The sequence below is a fragment of the Phocoena phocoena genome, chromosome 9, assembly GCF_963924675.1.
Source record: "Phocoena phocoena chromosome 9, mPhoPho1.1, whole genome shotgun sequence".
In the NCBI taxonomy this organism is placed as follows: domain Eukaryota; kingdom Metazoa; phylum Chordata; class Mammalia; order Artiodactyla; family Phocoenidae; genus Phocoena; species Phocoena phocoena.
The window spans coordinates 78,054,516-78,074,125 of record NC_089227.1 but is presented as its reverse complement, the minus strand read 5'-3'; the positions used below and the strand labels follow the sequence as shown (position 1 = coordinate 78,074,125).

The following is a 19,610-nucleotide window of genomic DNA, read 5'->3' as shown; positions in this document are numbered from 1 at the left end:
TCAGCAGTCAAAAAGAACTCTTTCTAGAATCTGATCATAATTTTTGAAAACGTCACAAATGCCATTTAATCTGCTTTGGGCTGAGCCTTTATATGCTGAAGTGTGTAGATACGCTGGACCGAACCTGGCTATGGATAGGTTTGAAAAAAGTCTCAAAATAGTAGATATATTTAACAACTTGGAAGTTGGAGACTATGACTATGTTGTTTTTCCTAGAGAGAGAAAGAGCCTTGCCTGAAGATTTCTCCATGCATATTTTCACTCATACATGGAAATGAAGATTTTTTTTTTTGACAGAGCATGTCAAATTCAGTTGCCATGATGTGCTCTGAAAACATTTTATCATACCTGAGCATGTTTATAGTTCTTTCATTTTCTTAGAAACTTCAAGCTTTTTTACTTTTCACGTTGCTTTAAAATAAGAAATGGCTTAAAATATGATGTACTGCATTTCATATCTTCATTTTATCCTTCAGAATATAGTGCTCCCATTTAAAAATATTCATTAAGGCTTGAATATAGGCTGTGTCTAAGTAGTGTCATGACTGACTAAAAGGGGAAAATACTTTTTTTTTTTTTTTTTATCTACATGGTACGTAACATCTGAAGAGTAATCTTTTCTTTCCTGTGTTGGCTCTGTGGAATGTGGGATTGTGAAATAACGACTTGATAATTTGGCAGTTTTATTAAAAATAATTACTTTGTTTCAGTCATCATAATATTATCTTTATAGTTTTGAGAACATGTAGTCAGGAAAAAAATCCTTCTCTGATATTGATCTAGAGCAGAAAATGCGACGATCCGTCTTTTCCATCTCTAATTGGTTTGATTTCCTTTAACACTGCTTTGCAATGAAAATATGAAAACATGAGGTATATTTTTGCTGCTTCAAATAATTGGTTTTGCTTTTTGAGCATGCTATTTGTAATTTCAAAGAATATTTCTTTCTGAACTTCTTTGCTCTGAGGAGTTTAGAGTGGTCTTGAAATTATAGGTGTCTATTAAGTATTTTTCAACTGTCAATTCAACCGTAGCCGCCGTGCTATTAATTCATTATGAAGTGACACAGGAAGAAAACTCGTTATGTGATAATGTGAAAACACATATTTGTCAAAAAAATAAATAAACCAGTTTGTATTGAAAATCCATCTGCTGTGGTGGGAGTGAAATGGTTTATTAGACACATTTGGGCATGACACCACCTTTTCAATAAGGAAAATATATAGAAAAGATTTCAGTTCTACTCCTTAGACGTTCTGTATTCACCTAAATGTGTTATTTTTGTCCCTTACAGGTGATATTATACCCAACTTCTAATAGCTCCAAGTCAGCTGAGTTACACCGAATGATCGTTCCAAAAAATAGCCAGGACTCTGACTTAAAAATCAAATTGGCAGTGCGAATGGATAAACCACCACATATGAAACATAGTGGGTGAGTGTACTTGAAGATGTTTTTCTCCTGAATTATTGGATTTCATTGTATCACTTTTGTCATTTTACTGAGAGCCTATATATCAGACATTCACATGGAGTTTTTCCCCCCAAATTACATTAATAGGTTAACTTAATTTTTTAAATCTGTAGACATCTTTATAGCTGAATACATGGGGACTTGGTTAATATAACTGATTGCATGCTAACACACTATTGGTACTTGATTGTGTTGTTGGTATTGCACATCACTTATATTGATAAAGAACAGTGATGTATGGAGATAACGTGTAAGATATATTTCAAAATACAGTAGTAGTTGAAACAAGCCTAGAATTCAGATCCCCAGAAATAGTTAAACCTACATAGACTACATTTAGAGTTTAATGGTGGTTCAGATATAACCCAGGAGGCTGTACAAGTTTTGACGGGAGGGGCGTGAGTGTTCATTGCAATATGTGAGTGAGAAACTAGATCCATACTGGAGGAAACTGATGTTGGTGGATAACCAGAAGTGCAGGGGCTGGCCCCTGGGGATTGCTGTGGGTCGGAGTCAACTTCCATCTCCGAGATTCTTTTTCCCTTGTAGCTGATGAGGAAACAGGTCTGAACTCTTGAATACGATTCAATGAGTTTTTTTAAAACCCAGGTCTTTCTCAGATTAATACTTTAGGACTTGCTACAGCCAAATTCTAGCATAGGGGTGTTAGCCACTAGGAAAGAATGTGAAGACTTTTCTTACTAAGGAGAGAAGCAGTTGCTAAAGTGTCTCATCCCAAGTTTAGCAGCAAATCTAACAGTCTGTGCGCATTCCTGTACAGAGGGGCATCTCTGCTGGCTTTGGAGCCAAGTCACTAGCACTGTAGCAGAGTTAACTGGTAAGTCCACAAGATAAGGATGCTTTAGATGACTGTTAGGGAAGACCAAGTTACGCTCTGAGCAGAAGGCAGCCCAGATGTATCTACTAGAGCTGGGATGAGACTCTAAGGACCATATTGCTTCCTTGGTTTGGGTGGGCAGTAGTGTTTGCAGTGTCAGAACTGGTCTCTCTTGGGGGAAGAAGACCTCAGCGGGTGGGCTCTTAGAAAGGGAACAATAATTTAGGTATCCCACAGTATGGCGTCTTTAATGTAGTAATGCAGAGTCTAACTATGACTCGTGATGCAGATGGAGTTCCTGGGATTTAATACTGAGAGTTCTTTCTTCCCACTTCCATCTAGCTGCTCACTGTTGATTTATGCAGCAGACATGGATTGAGCACTTCCTCTGTGCCAACCAGAGCAAGCCTCAGTGAGATACCATCCCAGGCCTGAAGGAACTGGCTAGCCAGGGATTCAGGCTTGTGTACGAATCATGATAATACTGAGTGATAAGCGCTACAAGAGAGGAATGGGAACAGGTGGAAATAACACCTGATTCTAGCTGGAGTCAAAGAAAGTCTCACAAGACAACTGACTTTTGAGATGAAGCTTGAGGGGTGAATTCAGCAGGTGGGCAGTGGGGAGGAAGGGCAGTCCAGCCACCAGCCACATGGCATAGCCTATACATAGGCAGGAGATCTGGAAGGGCTGTTAGCTAACCGTGACAATTTTGATATGGCTGGAGAGTGCTTTAAGACTAGAGAGAGTACTACAGCTCTAAAGTGCTTAGAGACTAGTAGAAACTAGAGGGAGATAAAAAGGAACACATTCTGTTCCAAACATTGTAGTTATTTCCCTACTCTTTTGAACTCAGTCTCTTGATGAAGAGTACAGCAAGAAATGGGAACCTATGCACTATAACGCCAAGATGGCCCCTGATTTACACATGGGCAGCACTGTGATGAATACCCTTTGAGCCTTCAGATTGACCCAAGAACCAGGATTGAATATGAAGTTGGGCACATAGCAAGTTCTGAAGCCTTCAGCTCCCGTGGAAAGAAAGCTCTGCTCTAATCCTTGGCATTTTCTTGCTCTAAAATGCTTCAGGGCAAGTGGTACAATCTAGCTGCTTTCTAAGACTTGTTTTTTTTTTTGCTTTTTTTAATCACTCCTTTGCAACGAAGGAGAATTGGTTTGTATCACATCTCAGAGACCTTTGACTAAATTAGAACCCCCAGAATGGTTCTGGAGTTGACTTCTGCCCAAGACTATGGGTGAAAGAGATGACTAAAGAGAATATCTCATAGTCTCTGAATTTAATCTGTAAAGCTCGAGAACTATTGTGACCTGCCTTTACGAAGATACTAGCAGGCATTGCCAGACATTTGGGTAACTGCAGTTTATGGTATGTAAAAGAAAGAAATTCTAGAATTGAAAATATCTGTGACGTTGTTCTGCTAGTTGGTGTGTTTTGGAGCATAATTAAGAATATCATATTTCCTAATAGTTATTCAAAAAAGCTATGTAAGACCGTTACTGAATGTAATAATAATGATCAACCAGAATTTCAACATTGCTATAATAGCAATTTATCACTATGGGCAGGGACCACAAGCACCTGTCTAGGTTTCTCAGTGCCTGTGTGGTAACAGTTTTAAATATTTTGAATATCACCCCTGTGTTTAGATGTATATGGGAAAACATGACTTGACACACACATGACAATCCTAACCTTATACATCTTTTTCTGTGGTGCTTCACAGATGGATTTTACTGAAGCCCCAGTTGTTGCATTTTAAAATGACCTTTTTCTGAACCAGAAGGAAAAATGTAACCAATCTAAAGCTCATGCTTCTGGTAATTAATCAGTCCATGACTATACATTATAAATTTTTAATAGGACTGACTACATGCAAATGAAAATAGATATTTAATTTGGATAACATAAGCATAATGACGACTCATTCATTCAAAGCCAAACTAAACATTACTATGTGACATCTAGCTAGTAAAAATTTGGGTTCATAGGCTTGCCTGGTGGCGCAGTGGTTGAGAGTCCGCCTGCTGATGCAGGGGACACGGGTTTGTGCTCCGGTCTGGGAAGATCCCACATGCCGCGGAGCGGCTGGGCCGTGACCCGTGGCCGCTGAGCCTGCACATCCGGAGCCTGTGCTCCGCAACGGGAGAGGCCACAACAGTGAGAGGCCCGCGTACCGCAAAAAAAAAAAAAAAAAAAAAAAAAAAATGGGTTCATTTGTTCTTTGGGGGTATGTCATATAAACTAATTACATAAACTCTTATATAAATCTGTTAAATGAATTTCCAGCTAGGTTTTGAGTGGTTAAATAATTCACATTCAGCTTTAGAATTTATCTTCCTTCTTTTTTTGGGTGGCTGGAAGACAGAAGTGTTCGTGAACAAATGGACTGTCCTTTAGCATAGCCTAGTGGCTGAGAGGCAGTATTAACTTAAATCTCAGAACTACCGTCGTCGTTTTTATTAAATCATGTTTTCCTAATTCAAATGTTATTTTCTCAGCCAAAAGAAAGGCAAAATAAAATGGGGCTAATAAAGCAAATGACTATTATGACAAATCTACAACTGAAAAGGAGAAAGATGAAAATTCAATTGCCACAAATATGTAGAAGCATTATGACCCGGATCTACGTAGTCTGTATGAAGCTGATTACTTTTATAGTTAAAGAAAGAAAAAGAAAACTTCATGAGTATATAACTATAGAAGGATTATTTCACAGTTAAAATCAGTAAGATAAAATTTTAGCCAAATCACTACCATATAAATCTCATAATTCTCTGTGTGTAAAGTCATGCTTGGCAGTTTGAACGTTTATTGAATGAATAGGTGTTTTGAAATACTTTGAGAGTATCATGTATAAAACTCCCTAATTTACATCGTAAAGGTAGAAAAGGCCCTGGGCCCATTGCTTGCTGCAGGGGCAAGACAGCATGTGAGCTTCCAGCAGGAAGAACAGCATAAGCCCCAAGCTGGCTGCATGATTGGTTTCGTGTGCTTCCCTGTAGAGAGGACCTGCCACGCATTCAGGGTCTGCTGTGTGATGCCTACGGAACCTTTCAGTCATACTCTTAATGTTCAAGTGTGGCATTTGCTCTAAAGTGAAATGACTGCACTCTAATAAAGTTGAATTATTTTGCTTATGACTTAGGGTTTATTATCTTCAAGTAGTTTAGGGGACAGTCTGAAGACCAAAAGGAGGAAAATCTTATTTTTGGCAAAGTGGCGCTTACTTATAGGATCTGGACCTTCCAAAAAAAACAAGTCGGGTTTTTTTCCCAAGGAAAATTGATTCCTCATTTTAAATCGACCTTTTAGCATGACTTTTCTACATGTCCTTGTCTAAAATAACCATGTTTTGACACCTCTGCATTCCCAATTTATTACCTCAATCTGCTTACCCCAGTTTCATAGAAATCCCACTCCTTGTAGCCGTGCCAAAACTTCTGACAAAGTGTTTGCTAGTTTCTTAATAAATGATTGATTCTTTTTCTGGATACAGTTTTCAGGAGAGAAGGCTGTCTGTGGTCCTTTATAAACATTGATTTACTCATTGTAGAATGATAAAAATTTTCCAAATACCTTAATACTCATGTCATTTTATATATACTAATATAAATCATTAAGAGTTATGGTTTTCATTTTAATTAACTAGTGATTAATAAATTATAATGTTAGAAACATTTTCAAGCATAGCTTTAATAATTATTAAGCTAAATGTTTTAACTTGTTATACTCCTTTGCAAAACTTCTCTGATTTCTCCTGTGACGGATTAGTTTGTCTGCAACTTTAAGCTCAAACTGTGGCTTTCTGTTCAACACAGGATTTTTCTCTAGGAGGCTAACATCTTAACATATGTTATTTTCTTCTACTTTTTATGCATCAAATAACTATTCTCTTGCTTTTAGACACCCTTCAGTATCACATTTGGGCATCTTAAACAAAGGTACTTTAGGTCAAATAATTAAGGGTAGCAGATGAGCTCCCTTTTTCTTTATTTTCTTTCAGAAACCATAGACCATATTCATTGGTTATCTTATTTAATTTGGAGCACTTTTCCAAAAGGTATCGTGAAAACTATTTAGGAATACTATAAAGTTTTATAAACAGTTAATGCACATAATTATAATGGAATGGTTTCCTCTTCTTAATTGATGCCTTGCCGTAAAATTTTTGTACTATACACTTGACACAGTCGTACTTTTTATTCATTTGTGCATATCCAGAAGTTTGGAAATAGTAACACTGTGTTAATAAAGCGAAAATCTTGGGCTGGTTAAAGGCCTGGGCGTTGTGGAAGGTCAAGAAAAATTTGTACATTATTTGAAGATATTTATTTTTAGCTCATTTCTCTGATAATTGAGGCATAGATGGAGGACAGTACTATAAGAGTTTGAAGAGTAAGCACTAGTTTAAGAGCCAAGATGCTTGTATTTTGGCCCCAGTTCTGTCACTAACTTTGGGTAAATCACTGCATCTTTTTTGGCCTCAGTTTCATCAATTACTGAAGGAGACAGTGGGCTAGAAAATTTGAATGGCTCCTTAGACCCCTGGAAAATTATAACTCAGTGAATCATTTCCTCCCTGACCTTGCCAGGTGCATATTTTACTCATTCCATAGTATGTCATCAGAGAGAGGGTGTAAGGGTTCAGGGGGAATAGAAGTGGTAAAAGCGAGGGCAACATGGAGGGATGTGGCAGATTTGGGGGTTTATTTGAATCCTCTCAAGGCAAGGAAAGGAAGTATCATGACTGACTTAGAAACATCAGGCTTCTGTTGTATAAGATTAATTTGAAAAATACACAATATAGAATTGTTTATACTCTGATGGTGTTAAACAAATGCATATGAAAATTCAGAAAGGATATATACTAGACATACTAAATAGAATACAACTATGGGTGAAATTGTTTTTGTTTTCCAAATTTTCTGTGATGTCATCATACTTCTTTTATGATGAAAGAATGTAGTTTGTTGAATTGGAAAAAAAAAAGGAAATAGGTTTTCTTTTCACTAAAAATAGTTAAATTTATTTTACCGGAAATCTGATTGTTAGGGAGACTTTTGAGAGGATGCCTTCAGGAGAGCCTGGGAGGAGTCCTGCCCTTCCAGTATTTAAAGGGACAGTGTCATTTAGGAGTATAAATTCTGGAGCCAGACTGCCTTTCTTCAAATTCTGGCTCCATCACTTAGTAGCTAGGAGATCTTGGGCAAGTTGTAAAACTTTCATAACTTTGCCTCAGTTTCCTCATCTGCAAAATTAAAATGTTGGTAGAACCTACCTCATAGAATTGTCTGGAGGAGCAATATTTTAATGTGTATAATGTGCTTACAGGGGTGGCTGGCTAGCTCACAGTAATAATATATTTAGATATTAATAAAACCCTAAGGCAGGTACATCTTTGAGTTGAGATACTAGTAAAAGAAGGAAAAATATTAAATATTTAAAATATGAAACAGACCAAAACACTTTAAGAAATACGGCATTTCCATTTCACCCCCAACTTCTGACCCCCTGCTCTACTCCTCTCCAGCACTCAGGAGGGCTGCAGCTGGGCAGTAGGGGGCCGGGACTGGGAGACCTGGGCTCCAGCCAGCTCTGCTTTCACGTGGCACTGAGTCCAGTCATGTGCCTCCTTGGTTTCTTCATCTTTATACAACATATTGAACTCATTAAATGATCTTTAAGTTTCTTCCCGCTCTGAAATCTTTTAATTCTTCAAATCTAAAATTAGGATTCCCTTAAGGAAAGAAAGATGGAAGTGTTTATATTCCTGGGCAGGGTGGAAACAGTTAAGTAATTTTCAATCCACGTTATTCTCTTTGAGGACATTTCCATAGACATGAAGCAACGTGCAGAGTGACACAGAACACAGACTTTGAAGTTAGACCTGGGTTCAAATTCTAGTCCTGTCACTTTTTATGCAAACTTGGTCAGGTCTTAACTTCTCATAGCCTCACTTTTCTCCACCATGAAGTTGGATTGTCCTGAGCATGAAATGAGATATACTGATAAAGCATGTAGCACAGTGCCTGTTCCATAGTAAATTCTCAGTTAACTAGTAACAATCATTAAAATAAACATTAAAAAAATGAATAATTCCTTAAATTATAATACAACCTTCTTCTAGTTTTAATCACATCATTTGACTTTATTTGGAAGAAAATGCTCAAAGACAGATGGGAAAATAGCAGTACACAAATCCTCACTGATTCCTTGAGAGTTTAAAAGTTATATCCCCATTAATCCCCCATTAGGGCCTTCTGCTTAATTGTTAAGCTTTAATTTACATTTTTATTTGACAGCTGTCATGGCTGTAGGTGGTGGCGGTGGTTTGTTTCTCTTGGTATATGCGTTTGGGTGCTCACTTTATTTTGTCTACTCTATGTCCAAAGGAAGGAAAAGGAAAATACAGTTGATTCTTGAACAACATGGATCTGAACTGTACATGGCCACTTGTACTGGGATGTTTTTCAGTAGTAAATACTGCTGTACCACACCATCAGCAGTTGGTTGAATCCAAGGATGCAGAGGAGCTGTGTATACGGAGAGCCAAAGTTATAGGAAGATTTTTGACTGAGTGGAGGTTCAGCACCCCAGTCTCCACGTTGTTCAGGGGTCAACTGTATTGCCTAAGAGCTTCCAACTGTGTCTGAGCAACTGACTTGAATGATTTACCTAAGAAATAAGCTCCAGTTCTAAGAAAGAACACCTGGAGATCATTTCATAGCAAGTGAGAAGAATCTGATAGAATTTCTCTCTTTATTTTAGTCCAGTGCAGTCTAAGTTCTTTGAAGAATGGCATGTGCTCTCAAAGTGTATTATTTTAAATAACTAGTGTGGTGCCTTTTGTAGGTTTAGTGCAATTGCTAGTTTTAATTTTCTTAAATCATTAGACAAGTATTACTTGACTGACATAGGTCTAAACAGTCTATCAGATCTTGCTCTTTGTGCTATTAAAATTTGTTCTCTTTTCAATAAGTTGTTGATCTCAATTTGTATATACCAAATTAGTTAGTTTTAATTTCATCTCAGGTATTTTTTTTTTTAATTAGTGTTGTATATGTGCTTTGTTTAAGGAGGCATTGGTAAGCCTGAATAGCTTATGCAATACTTATTGAGTAAAAGACTTTTATTTTGTAGTTAGCATAGTACCCAAGACATTCAGGTAATTGAGTAGTCAATTATATATGCTGACATTTTATGAAAATAATCACTGGGAGTGATTGGTGTCTTTGAGATTAGAGTTCTACAGCTGCATCTTAGACATTCTTAGCTGGCTCCTGGTAGAGGACTGTAGCATTTACTGATGTTACTACAGAATACTCTTACTCCACATCCACCCCCGCCTCACTTCTGCCAGTTTTCAGATCAGATACCATCTCTGCAGTGAGGCTCAGCTTGACCACCCTGTATAGAACGGTGCTCTTCTTTCCTTGCTGCCAGCTCTCTTAACCTGCTTCAATCCTTAAAACTCTTATTACCTGATATTATAGGTAGTGACTGTTGCTTATAGACTGTCTCACCATCTAGAATGTTATCTCCATTTGGGTGATTTGCTGTTAACTACTCCCCAACCAAATCTAGTTTCTGTAAGATAAGTACCTTGCCTTATTCACTGCTATTTTTAAACCCAGTTTTTAGAAAATTGCCTACCACTTATCAGAAGCTAAATAAATATTTGTTGAATGAATGAATGTTTTCTTTTCCAAAGAAAGAGGAGAATGCAGAACTTAGGTTCACAGATCTTTTATATTCAAAGTTTTGGATTGGTTGTTTGGATATATTGGTTATAAACTTCAAATTATAATGCTGTCTAATTGGTACCACTGTAATATATGTTTATTGGAGTGTGCTTCAAAACATTATTGCCCCAGACGAAGTGCAGAAAACTTCATTAGTCCACAGATTTCTATATGAAATCTAAAAGTTATATTATGAAAAAAAATGTATTCTTGTCTAAAAACTTTGTTATTCTCTATAGTGATGCTTTCTTTTTTTAAATGGCCTTTTTGTTTAAACTATGATGGAGGAAGTAAATTTCTAATATCTATTATCTGCAAACATTTATATTTAGACTATTCCTGTGATATGTGGTTGGAACGTAGGAGGAGGCTTTAGCAGCATTTTGTGTGGGCAGCATTATACTTCAGGGTTCGTATATAAGAATGACGGATCACGTAACCCATACTTATTAAGGGCAAAAAAGAGCTAGGCTTGAGCTTTGTTCATACTATCTTTGTGGAATCAGTAAGTTACTCACTTTCTCCTACAGCGCCTCCTGATTTGAAGTAGTCCCATTTATTTCAGAAGTTGTTCTGTCAGTTCTGTTTGGTGAACACTTTTACTCCATTTACATAAGCTCAAAAATAACTTCATGAAAATGTTCTTCCCGACAACTGCCGAAGAAGAATGAAGAGAAACCGAAAAGGAGCCAGCACTTTGGTCATCAGTCAGATAGGAAGGGTCTTGGATACATTACATGGGAGAGGAGTCGAGGGGACAAGCAAAAGAATGGGCTGATTGCTACCAAGATTTGTAAAGATTTCAGAGGGTCCAAACATGGCCCAAATCATCAAGAAATGTAGGCACCTGCAGATTACATAAGTTAGGAAGAATGAAGCATGGCATCAGGGAAGGGCAACAGCACTAAAAGAACTTGACCAACGTATGTTGCAGCAAAGCGGGAAGCCCCAAACAAAAGGAGGAGTAAAATAGCTTAGGGGCATATGAGAGAGGTCCAAAGGGACGAAAATGAGTGTTGGTGGGAAGTAGTGATAGATAGGGTAGTGTCTGGAAATACAGAATTGATTAAAAAGAATCTTTTCAGAAGTAGTCCCAATGTGTCTAGTAGTGTACTTAATTCGGTAATTCTTTCAAATAACACATGATCATTAGGAATATTTCTTAATCTCTTTATGATCAGAGCTGGAGTTTAGCAGGATTGGGTATTGGTGACAGGAGGTAACATCACAGCCACAGTTTCCCATCGAGACTGTGTTTGAAATGCCTAAAAATCGTTGTAAGCCCACGATCGTGGGGACGATAGCAAATGAGCTTGTTTTAGTCAGATAGATGTGTGTTCTGATTATAAAAAGAATCATCACCACAATTTAAATGTTCATTAGTACCAGTGTTGATGACGTGAATGAGCGTGAGCAAAGGGTCTGCAAGTGTTAACATTTCTAATCATTCATCCCGGAATCATTGATATCCTTAAGGGATGGTACGCTAGTATTAAATCAGAGGAAAAGCACATCTTATTTTCATAATTTTAAAAAAGGAATGTTTATTGCCTTTATAAAACTATCAGTATCTTTTAGTGTCTTTGTTTATTTCATGTATCAGAACTTATGAAAACATTTTTTAAAATTTCTTTTGACAGTAGATTAGAAGGGCATAGCAATAGAACAAACGTCAGAGAAAATTTGAATGTCAGCTCTTTCCAGCTTTGTGAAATTAGGAGCCTTATCCTTTCTGCCAGTTAGAGTGATCTTTACATTTGTCTTTAACCACTTCCTCTTCGTCCATTGTAGTTAATACCTCTCTACATATAGTCTTTCCCACAGATAAATCCATTCGTTCTGCCAAACCCAATTCAATCTCTATTCCAACAGCAACAACAAAAACAACCCAAAAAGCTGTTCAGTGACTTTTGTACTGATTTTCCTGTTTCACCTGTTTTCCAACGCAGTCAGGAATTTAGGAATACTATTTAATATCTCTACTAAAAAACTTCTTGTGCTTCCCCATTGTCTGTAGGATTAGAGTTACATTTTTAGTCTAGCATTCAAATTCTTCAAAAACCTGTCCCCATCTAGTCTTTACAACTTTTTCTCCTTTCCATACCCAACACAAACCCCCAGCTTCAACCAAATCGATCAGTTTGTATACACGGAACATGCTTTTACTAACACAACCTTATTATTTCCACTTTTTTATTAACAAACCCTGCCAGTCTGATACTAGGTTACACATTTTCTCACACTAGTACAGATGTACCAAGAAAGGTAGTTTGTTAATCTAACTTCCTCTTGAGCAGAAACCCAGCTAACCCTCATCAATTCATCTCCATGCCCCTGGTTTTGAGGGAACTGCTGGAAATCACTCAGATGTCCATTTTGATTAAAATGAATAAATTTATAGAAAGGTTTAAGCATCAGGTTGACTAAGTATATCTGAGAGAGTGATAGTGTTAGGTGTGTTTGTAGTGAAAGATGTGAATAATTGATGAAATGTTTTAAGGCATAATGAAAATTACTAAAGGACAATGTAATACCATAGCAGTACAACTTTGTTGCAGTGGCTGGAGTGTACAACCCGGCTGTAGCCCCATCACTGTGTACTCCTGGCGTAAATGTCTTAACCGCCTTGTGCCTCAGTTCTTCACTTGTAAAGTGGAATAGTAATCATCTATTTCACAGGGTTGCTGTGAGGGTTAAATGAGTTAGTATCACTAAAGTGCCTGGCACATAAATGTTCAGTACATTTTAGCTGTTCTCAGTAAACAATAATTAATTCAACCTATGATTTACAAATAAGTGCCATGTTTGTGCTTAATGAAAGATTCTTTAAATTTTATAGTGCTTTACAATTTTCAGAAGTTTCACACATGTGAATGCCGTGTTTTAATTTTATGATATAGTATTATATAAAAATAATTCCAGTGACTGAGATTTTCCTATTACCGTAATAATATATATTTAATATAAAAAACTGGAATTATAAGAGAATCAACATAGAAGTCACCTCATAATAACAACTTTTAAAAAAAATCTTAGGTATAAACACACATTGTAAATCAACCATACTTCAATAAAATTTTTTTAAAAAATAAAGCAACTGGGGCTTCCCTGGTGGCGCAGTGCTTGGGAGTCCGCCTGCCGATGCAGGGGACACAGATTCGTGTCCCGGTCCAGGAAGATCCCACACGCCGCGGAGCGGCTGGGCCCGTGAGCCATGGCCGCTGAGCCTGCGCGTCTGGAGCCTGTGCTCCGCAGCGGGAGAGGCCACAACAGTGAGAGGCCCGCGTACCGCAAAAAAAAAAAAAAAAAAAGTGCTTCTCTTTATTCTCTGATCCCACCAGCCGTATCAGCAATTTTGTGCGTGTATCTTTGTTATGTTAATATATTCAACTTACAGTAATTTATTTTAATATTTATTTAATTGGTTGCATCAGGTCTTCGCTGTGGTACGCGGGATCTTCCTTAGGGCACTCTTTGCAGCGCGCGGGCTCTTCGCTGTGGTATGCGGGCTTCTCTCTAGTTGTGGCGTACGGGTTTTCTCTTCTCTTGTTGTGGCACAGGCTCTGTAGTTTGCGGCACGTGGGCTTAGTTGCCACGCAGCATGTGGGATCATAGTTCCCCGGCCAGGGATCGAACCCGCGTCCCCTGCATTGGAAGGTGGATCCTTTACCACTGGACCACCAGGGAAGTCCCTACAGTAATTTTGTTTTTTTTTTTTTGGCCTACAGTAATTTTTGATGTCTCATATTCCACCGCTGTTATTTTCTGCCAACATCAACCACTCTATGTATTTAATGTTCTGACTGTTACAGTCATATCATGAATAAATGTGTTAAAAATTATTTCTTAATTAAAATTATCCCTACTACTTGCATTCCTATAAAATCAGTTGGTTTTGTAAAATGAAAAGTTGATCTTTGTGAGACAGAGCACAAGTTGCATTAATGATTGAAGGGTAATAAGTGAAATGAAAAATTACCAGGCAAGGAGGAGAAAGTGTTTATCCTGCTACCGAATATTCAGTGAATGGGTTATAGCTGCGATCTTGCCTTTAGTGTTTCTTGTGGTAATTGTCAGGAAGAGGTATGAAGAATCGTGGGACCTTAATAGTATGCCTTGCCGTTTTAATTGCCGAGAGAAGCAAGAGAATCTAAATTGCCAGGAGATGCATTACTAATTAAAGTGTCATTCTACATTCATTCTGCAATAATTAGTTTGAATATCTGTAAGAGCTGAGATATAAATTTACTTCCAAATTCAAGAGCATACCCACGGCAGACTTTGTTAAAGTGATCTGTGGTTGGGAAAGGTTAACAGTCATAAAATTTTAAATGTTACTTTAATTTGGTACAAGTTAATTTTTTATTGGATTGATTATGGAACTTGAACAGATAGAGTTTATAATACTTTAAAACTTAGTATGTTTTTAAAATTTTTATAACACTGAGTACCTAAATTGTTTTCAGCTTCCTTGAGTATTGATGTTTTTTTCATTTTTTTTTGTTTCAGCATTTTTCACCGTTTGGGAAAAATCTTCTTTAATAAATAATGATGTCAGTATTATATGAATTACATGTTCTCTTAACACTCCATGGCAACTTATAAATGTAGTCATGTTCAGTGGACTCTTAAAATTCTAGATTATATCTCAAAAACTTCTGTTTAAAATAAATTCACCTAAAAGGACGTGTACTTGAGAAGAGTTTAAATGATTACATGTTTCTCTAGAATTTGAGGCACAGAAATTCACATACTCATATTCCTCATTTCATGGCACACTGTCACCAGCTCTTCCTCTGTTTTACTTTTTAGCCCTTTCATCCCTTGTCCCATCTCTTACTCTGCTCCTACCTGCATAGGTGTCCATCCTGTATTGGACAGTGTATCTTTGAATGGTAGGTAACCTTATAGAATATGTTTTGTATGTATATGTCTTTTAAGTTTATATATTTTGTGCTAAAGATACTCAACTTATGTTTTTATTAAACATTAAATATTTAAGACCTATGTACATAATTATGCTTATATTATTCTAGGTCATTGCTTCTTGATATTATGTACATTCCATAGTATTTATCATATTTTACCTATGCAGTCCTCTTATGATGACCACCCACCCGAACTGTCTTCTCCAGTCCATCACCATACACAGTGCCCCCTTGATTGTCCTTGTTCATGTCCATTTGTAGGCCGATGTCAGAATTTCTCCACCATACATAACCAAGAATCAGATATACACATACTTTTGTTGGTTTTAGCTGTTACAGATACCCTCTTGACCTGTTATCTGATGGATAACCTTGTTGAACAGAAATGCTTGGTAGTCAAATTCATCAATTTTCTTTCTGTGTATTTGTGCTTTTGGAGTCATCTTAAAAGTATCTTTTACCCCTAAGTCACAGAAATAGTCCCTTTTATTTTCTTCTTTTAGGTTTAAAGATTTATCTTATACTTTTATGTCTTTAACCCACATAGAGCTCCCTTTTGGAATGTTGTAATAAGAAAGGCCTCTAACTTTGTTGGGAAGGCAACCCATCCTTCCACCTTTACTTTTGTGGGATAGAAGCATGGTACTGATTGTAGTAAGCTGACTTGATCAATTCTCTTATTCTAACAATTTATTTTGTTGTAGTTTTTCTGTAGGTGATTGTGTCACCTGCAAATAATGGCAGTTTTTTCCTCTTAATTTGTTGTCTTTACTCTCTCTTTGTCTTATACAGTGGGCCTAGGCCTTGAATGCTATGTTATTTAGAAATGACAGCAGGCAAGCTTGCCTTTTCTCAGTTTTAGAATAACTAAATCTGTATTAGGGTTCTCCAGAGAAAAAGAACTGGTAGGACGCACACACGCATACACGCATGTGTGTGTGCACTAAGAGACTTATCATAAGGAGTTGGCTGTTATGATTATGGAAGCTGGCAATTCCAAAACCTACGGAGCCAGTGGTCCAGTTCTAGTCCAAGGACCAGAAGCTGCTGTAGAACCAGGAAGAGCCAATGTCCCCGTTTGGAAGGTTTCAGACAGGAATTACCAGTTTTCCAGTTTGAAGGCTGTCAGACAGGAGAATTGTCTCTTACTTAGGGGAGGGTCAGCTTAAAGTTCTAGCTAGGTATTCAACTAATTGGATGAGGTCCACCCACATTAGGGAGGGCAGTCTACTTTATTCCGTCTACTGATTTAAATGTTACTGTCATCCAAAAATATCCTCACAGAAACACCTAAAATAACGTTTGACCAAATATCTAGGCACCCCATGGCGCAAATTGACATAAATTAACCATCGCAATATCTAAAATTTATTAAGCACAATGATTGCTTTATGTTCTTGATATTCAGCTTTACTAAATTGTTTATCAAACCATAAATTGTTCACCTTTATCAAATGCTTTCTGTGTGTCTATTAAGGTAGTAATATGTTTCTCCATTAAGTCGTCAATATAGTGATTTTCATTGGTAGGTTTTCTGATGTTCAACCATCCTTACGTTCATGGAACACATGTTTTATTATTGAAACTATTTAAAATTAAATGAAATTTAAATATTCTCATCAGTTTATCTGACTGCTAATGAGTTTGAGTAAATTTCCATTTGCTTTTTAACTAGTTGGGCTTCTCTTCTTTAATTCATATATTCATCTCCATTGCCAAATTTCTCATCTCTGTTTATAGGTGAAATTGGCCTACACTTTTTTTCTTTTAATGTTTTCATTTAGTTTTAATTTGGGGAATCAAGGTTATGTTAATCTCTTTAAACCTCTTGGGCAGTTTTTTTCTCACTTCTTTTCTTTTTATTAAAATAACTTGTGTAGGGCTTCCCTGGTGGCGCAGTGGTTGAGAGTCCGCCTGCCGATGAAGGGGACGTGGGTTCGTGCCCCGGTCCGGGAAGATCCCACATGCCGCGGAGCGGCTGGGCCCGTGAGCCATGGCCGCTGAGCCTGCGCGTCCGGAGCCTGTGCTCCGCAACGGGAGAGGCCGCAACAGTGAGAGGCCCGTGTAACACAAAAAAAAAAAAAAAAAAAAAAACTTGTATAAGAGGGATTTTCTGTCATTGGAAGTTTGTTAAAAACTTACCTTACAACATACCAACTAGAATGGCCAAATTCTGGAACACTGGCAACACCAAATGCTGGAAGGATGTGGAGCAATAGGGAGTCTCATTCATTACTATTGGGCATGCTAAATCGTACAGTTACTTTGGAACACAGTTTAGCAATTTCTCACAAAAATAAATATATTCATAGCATATGATCCAGCAATCATGCTCCTTGGTATTTACCCAAAGAAGTTGAAAACTATGTCCACACAAAAGCTGGACATGGATGTTTATAGCAGCTTTATTCATAATTACCAAAACTTGGAGGCAACCAATATGTCCTTCAGTAGCTGAGTGGATAAATAGTGGTACATCCAGCAACAGAATATTATTCTGTGCTAAAAAGAAATATCAAACTATGAAAAGACATGGAGGAACCTTAAGTAAACTTAAGTGAAAGAAGTCAATCTGAAAAGGCTACGTGCTGTATGATTCCAACCATATGACATTGTTGGAAAGGCAATATTATGGAGACAATAAAAAGATCAGTGGTTGCCAAGAGGTGGAGGTAGGGAATGCACAAATAGGCAGAACACAGAGGATTTCTAGGGCAGTGAAAATACTCTGCATGATGTTCTAATGATTGGTGTATATGTATCATTACACACTTGTCCAGATACATATAATGAACAATACCAAGAGTGAACCATGTCCTAAACTATGGACTTTGGGTGATTGTGATGTGTCAATATAGGGTCATCAGTTGTAACAAATATACCACTCTGGTGTAAAATGTCAGTATTGGGAAGAATTTGCTTGTATCGAGGCAGAGTCTAAGGAAATTTCCATACCTACCTTTTAATATTTTCTGTGAGCCTAAAACTCTTCTTAAAAAATTAAATTAAAAAAACCTTATTTGAATATAAATATATTCTTAGTTGATTATATTTTTATGATGTATTCTTATTTCTTGCAACTCTGATATGTTTATATAACTTATGTATTTATGTATCATTTGTATAATATGATTGATATCACTATTATATCAATTTACAGAGATTACTGAGGCATAAAGAGGTTAAGGAATTTGACCAAAGTCTTATAACTAGTAAGTGACCATGATTTAAACCCAATTTTGTCTCATTCCAGAGCTTGTTCTCTAAACCACCAGACAACATTCCCTAAGAATATAGAACACTTTTCTCAAGTGATAACCAGGTGTTCACAAAACTCAAATGGCACCATAGGCCAGGCAAGCCAAACGAAGGTGTGAAATGATTAAGTTTTAAGGTCAGGAAGAGTAGAATAGTCAGGGTTAGTGGAATCAACAAGATAACATGCCCTACAAAAAGAAATTCAGAATCGCTTTTTGTGATGCTGGGCTTTCAGAGCATATCTGCAGCCCCATTTGGCCCATCAGGTCACCGTGTTGCATCTCTTGGTTACAGGAATTATCCCTCACTATTCTTACCTTCGAATAATTGTTGAGGCTTTGCTAGTTGACACATACTCAGAAATGGCATTTGTTTATTTTCTTAATGAGTAAGGAACCTTAGACAGTCACATATTTTGAAAGTGATTTTAAGAGAATGAAAGGAATGAAAAGTTAATGCACTTTTCTTTTTTTAAACCTCCTTCATATGTTCTTTTAAAATAATGAAGTCCCCATTGATGTACACTGCTGTTATTCTGCCACCTAATCAGATGGTCTTTTTCGTTGTCTCCTCTGTGATTATCTGACATTAAGGTTTTAGAGGTATGGCCCTGCTAGTTATTGAATAACTAATTTGCAAACTCTCAATATTAGGGTCTTGATTTAGGACATAATTCAGCATCAGTCTGGTATTTATTCATACTCTCAGAATTGTGTCAGTCTACAAGCTTGGCATGGTGAATATCTTAAGTAAATTTTAAGCCTGTGTCTTTGTTGTAGATTATATTCAAAAAAGCAAATCTTTTAGCCGAGTATATTTGGCCCCTCTATGTGGTTACTTTGCTAAAATACATTTAGATACCATGTTGAGAAGGCTTTGTTGAAATAGGCTTTACATGTTAAAAACTTCGAATATTCTTAGTTCAAGGAATTTACCTTAGTACAAAAGCAGATGGTTTTGATTGTTTAAAATGTAATATTAGGAAACAATACTGCTCATGTTAAAGTGCTCTAGAGTTTAGATAAAAATCAAAAACATCCCTTTAAAAGAATTCAGATACAATAAATAGAATTTAGATCACCAAATATTCAAACTCCTAAATCGGTAGCAAAGCAAGTAACACGCAGGGCTGGAGATGTGAATATTATATAATGAAGATAATAAAGGAGTTGAATGTGATGTGCCTTGGGTGCATGTTAGTAGCTAATTCCAATATGAATGCTTTGCAATCACTTGCCAGTTGAGATGCATGTGTTCAGCTAAATGGAAGTCTTGGACGTTCTCTCATACACCCCATTATTTGTAATTGAACACCTGATTTCTATCATGCAACAAATTAACATCTGCAC

At 37.0% G+C, this 19,610-nt stretch overlaps 1 protein-coding gene across 13 annotated transcripts in view; it reads left to right on the top strand.

Moving 5' to 3' along the window:
- Nucleotides 1-19,610, top strand: part of CADPS2 (calcium dependent secretion activator 2) — a 492,820-nt gene that overhangs the window by 253,295 nt on the left and 219,915 nt on the right. For all 13 annotated transcript variants that reach the window (XM_065883719.1, XM_065883723.1, XM_065883721.1 and 10 more), the window contains exon 8: nt 1,295-1,434. In XM_065883719.1, the coding sequence (XP_065739791.1) occupies nt 1,295-1,434 (140 nt within the window). The remainder of the gene's footprint in view (nt 1-1,294; nt 1,435-19,610) is intronic.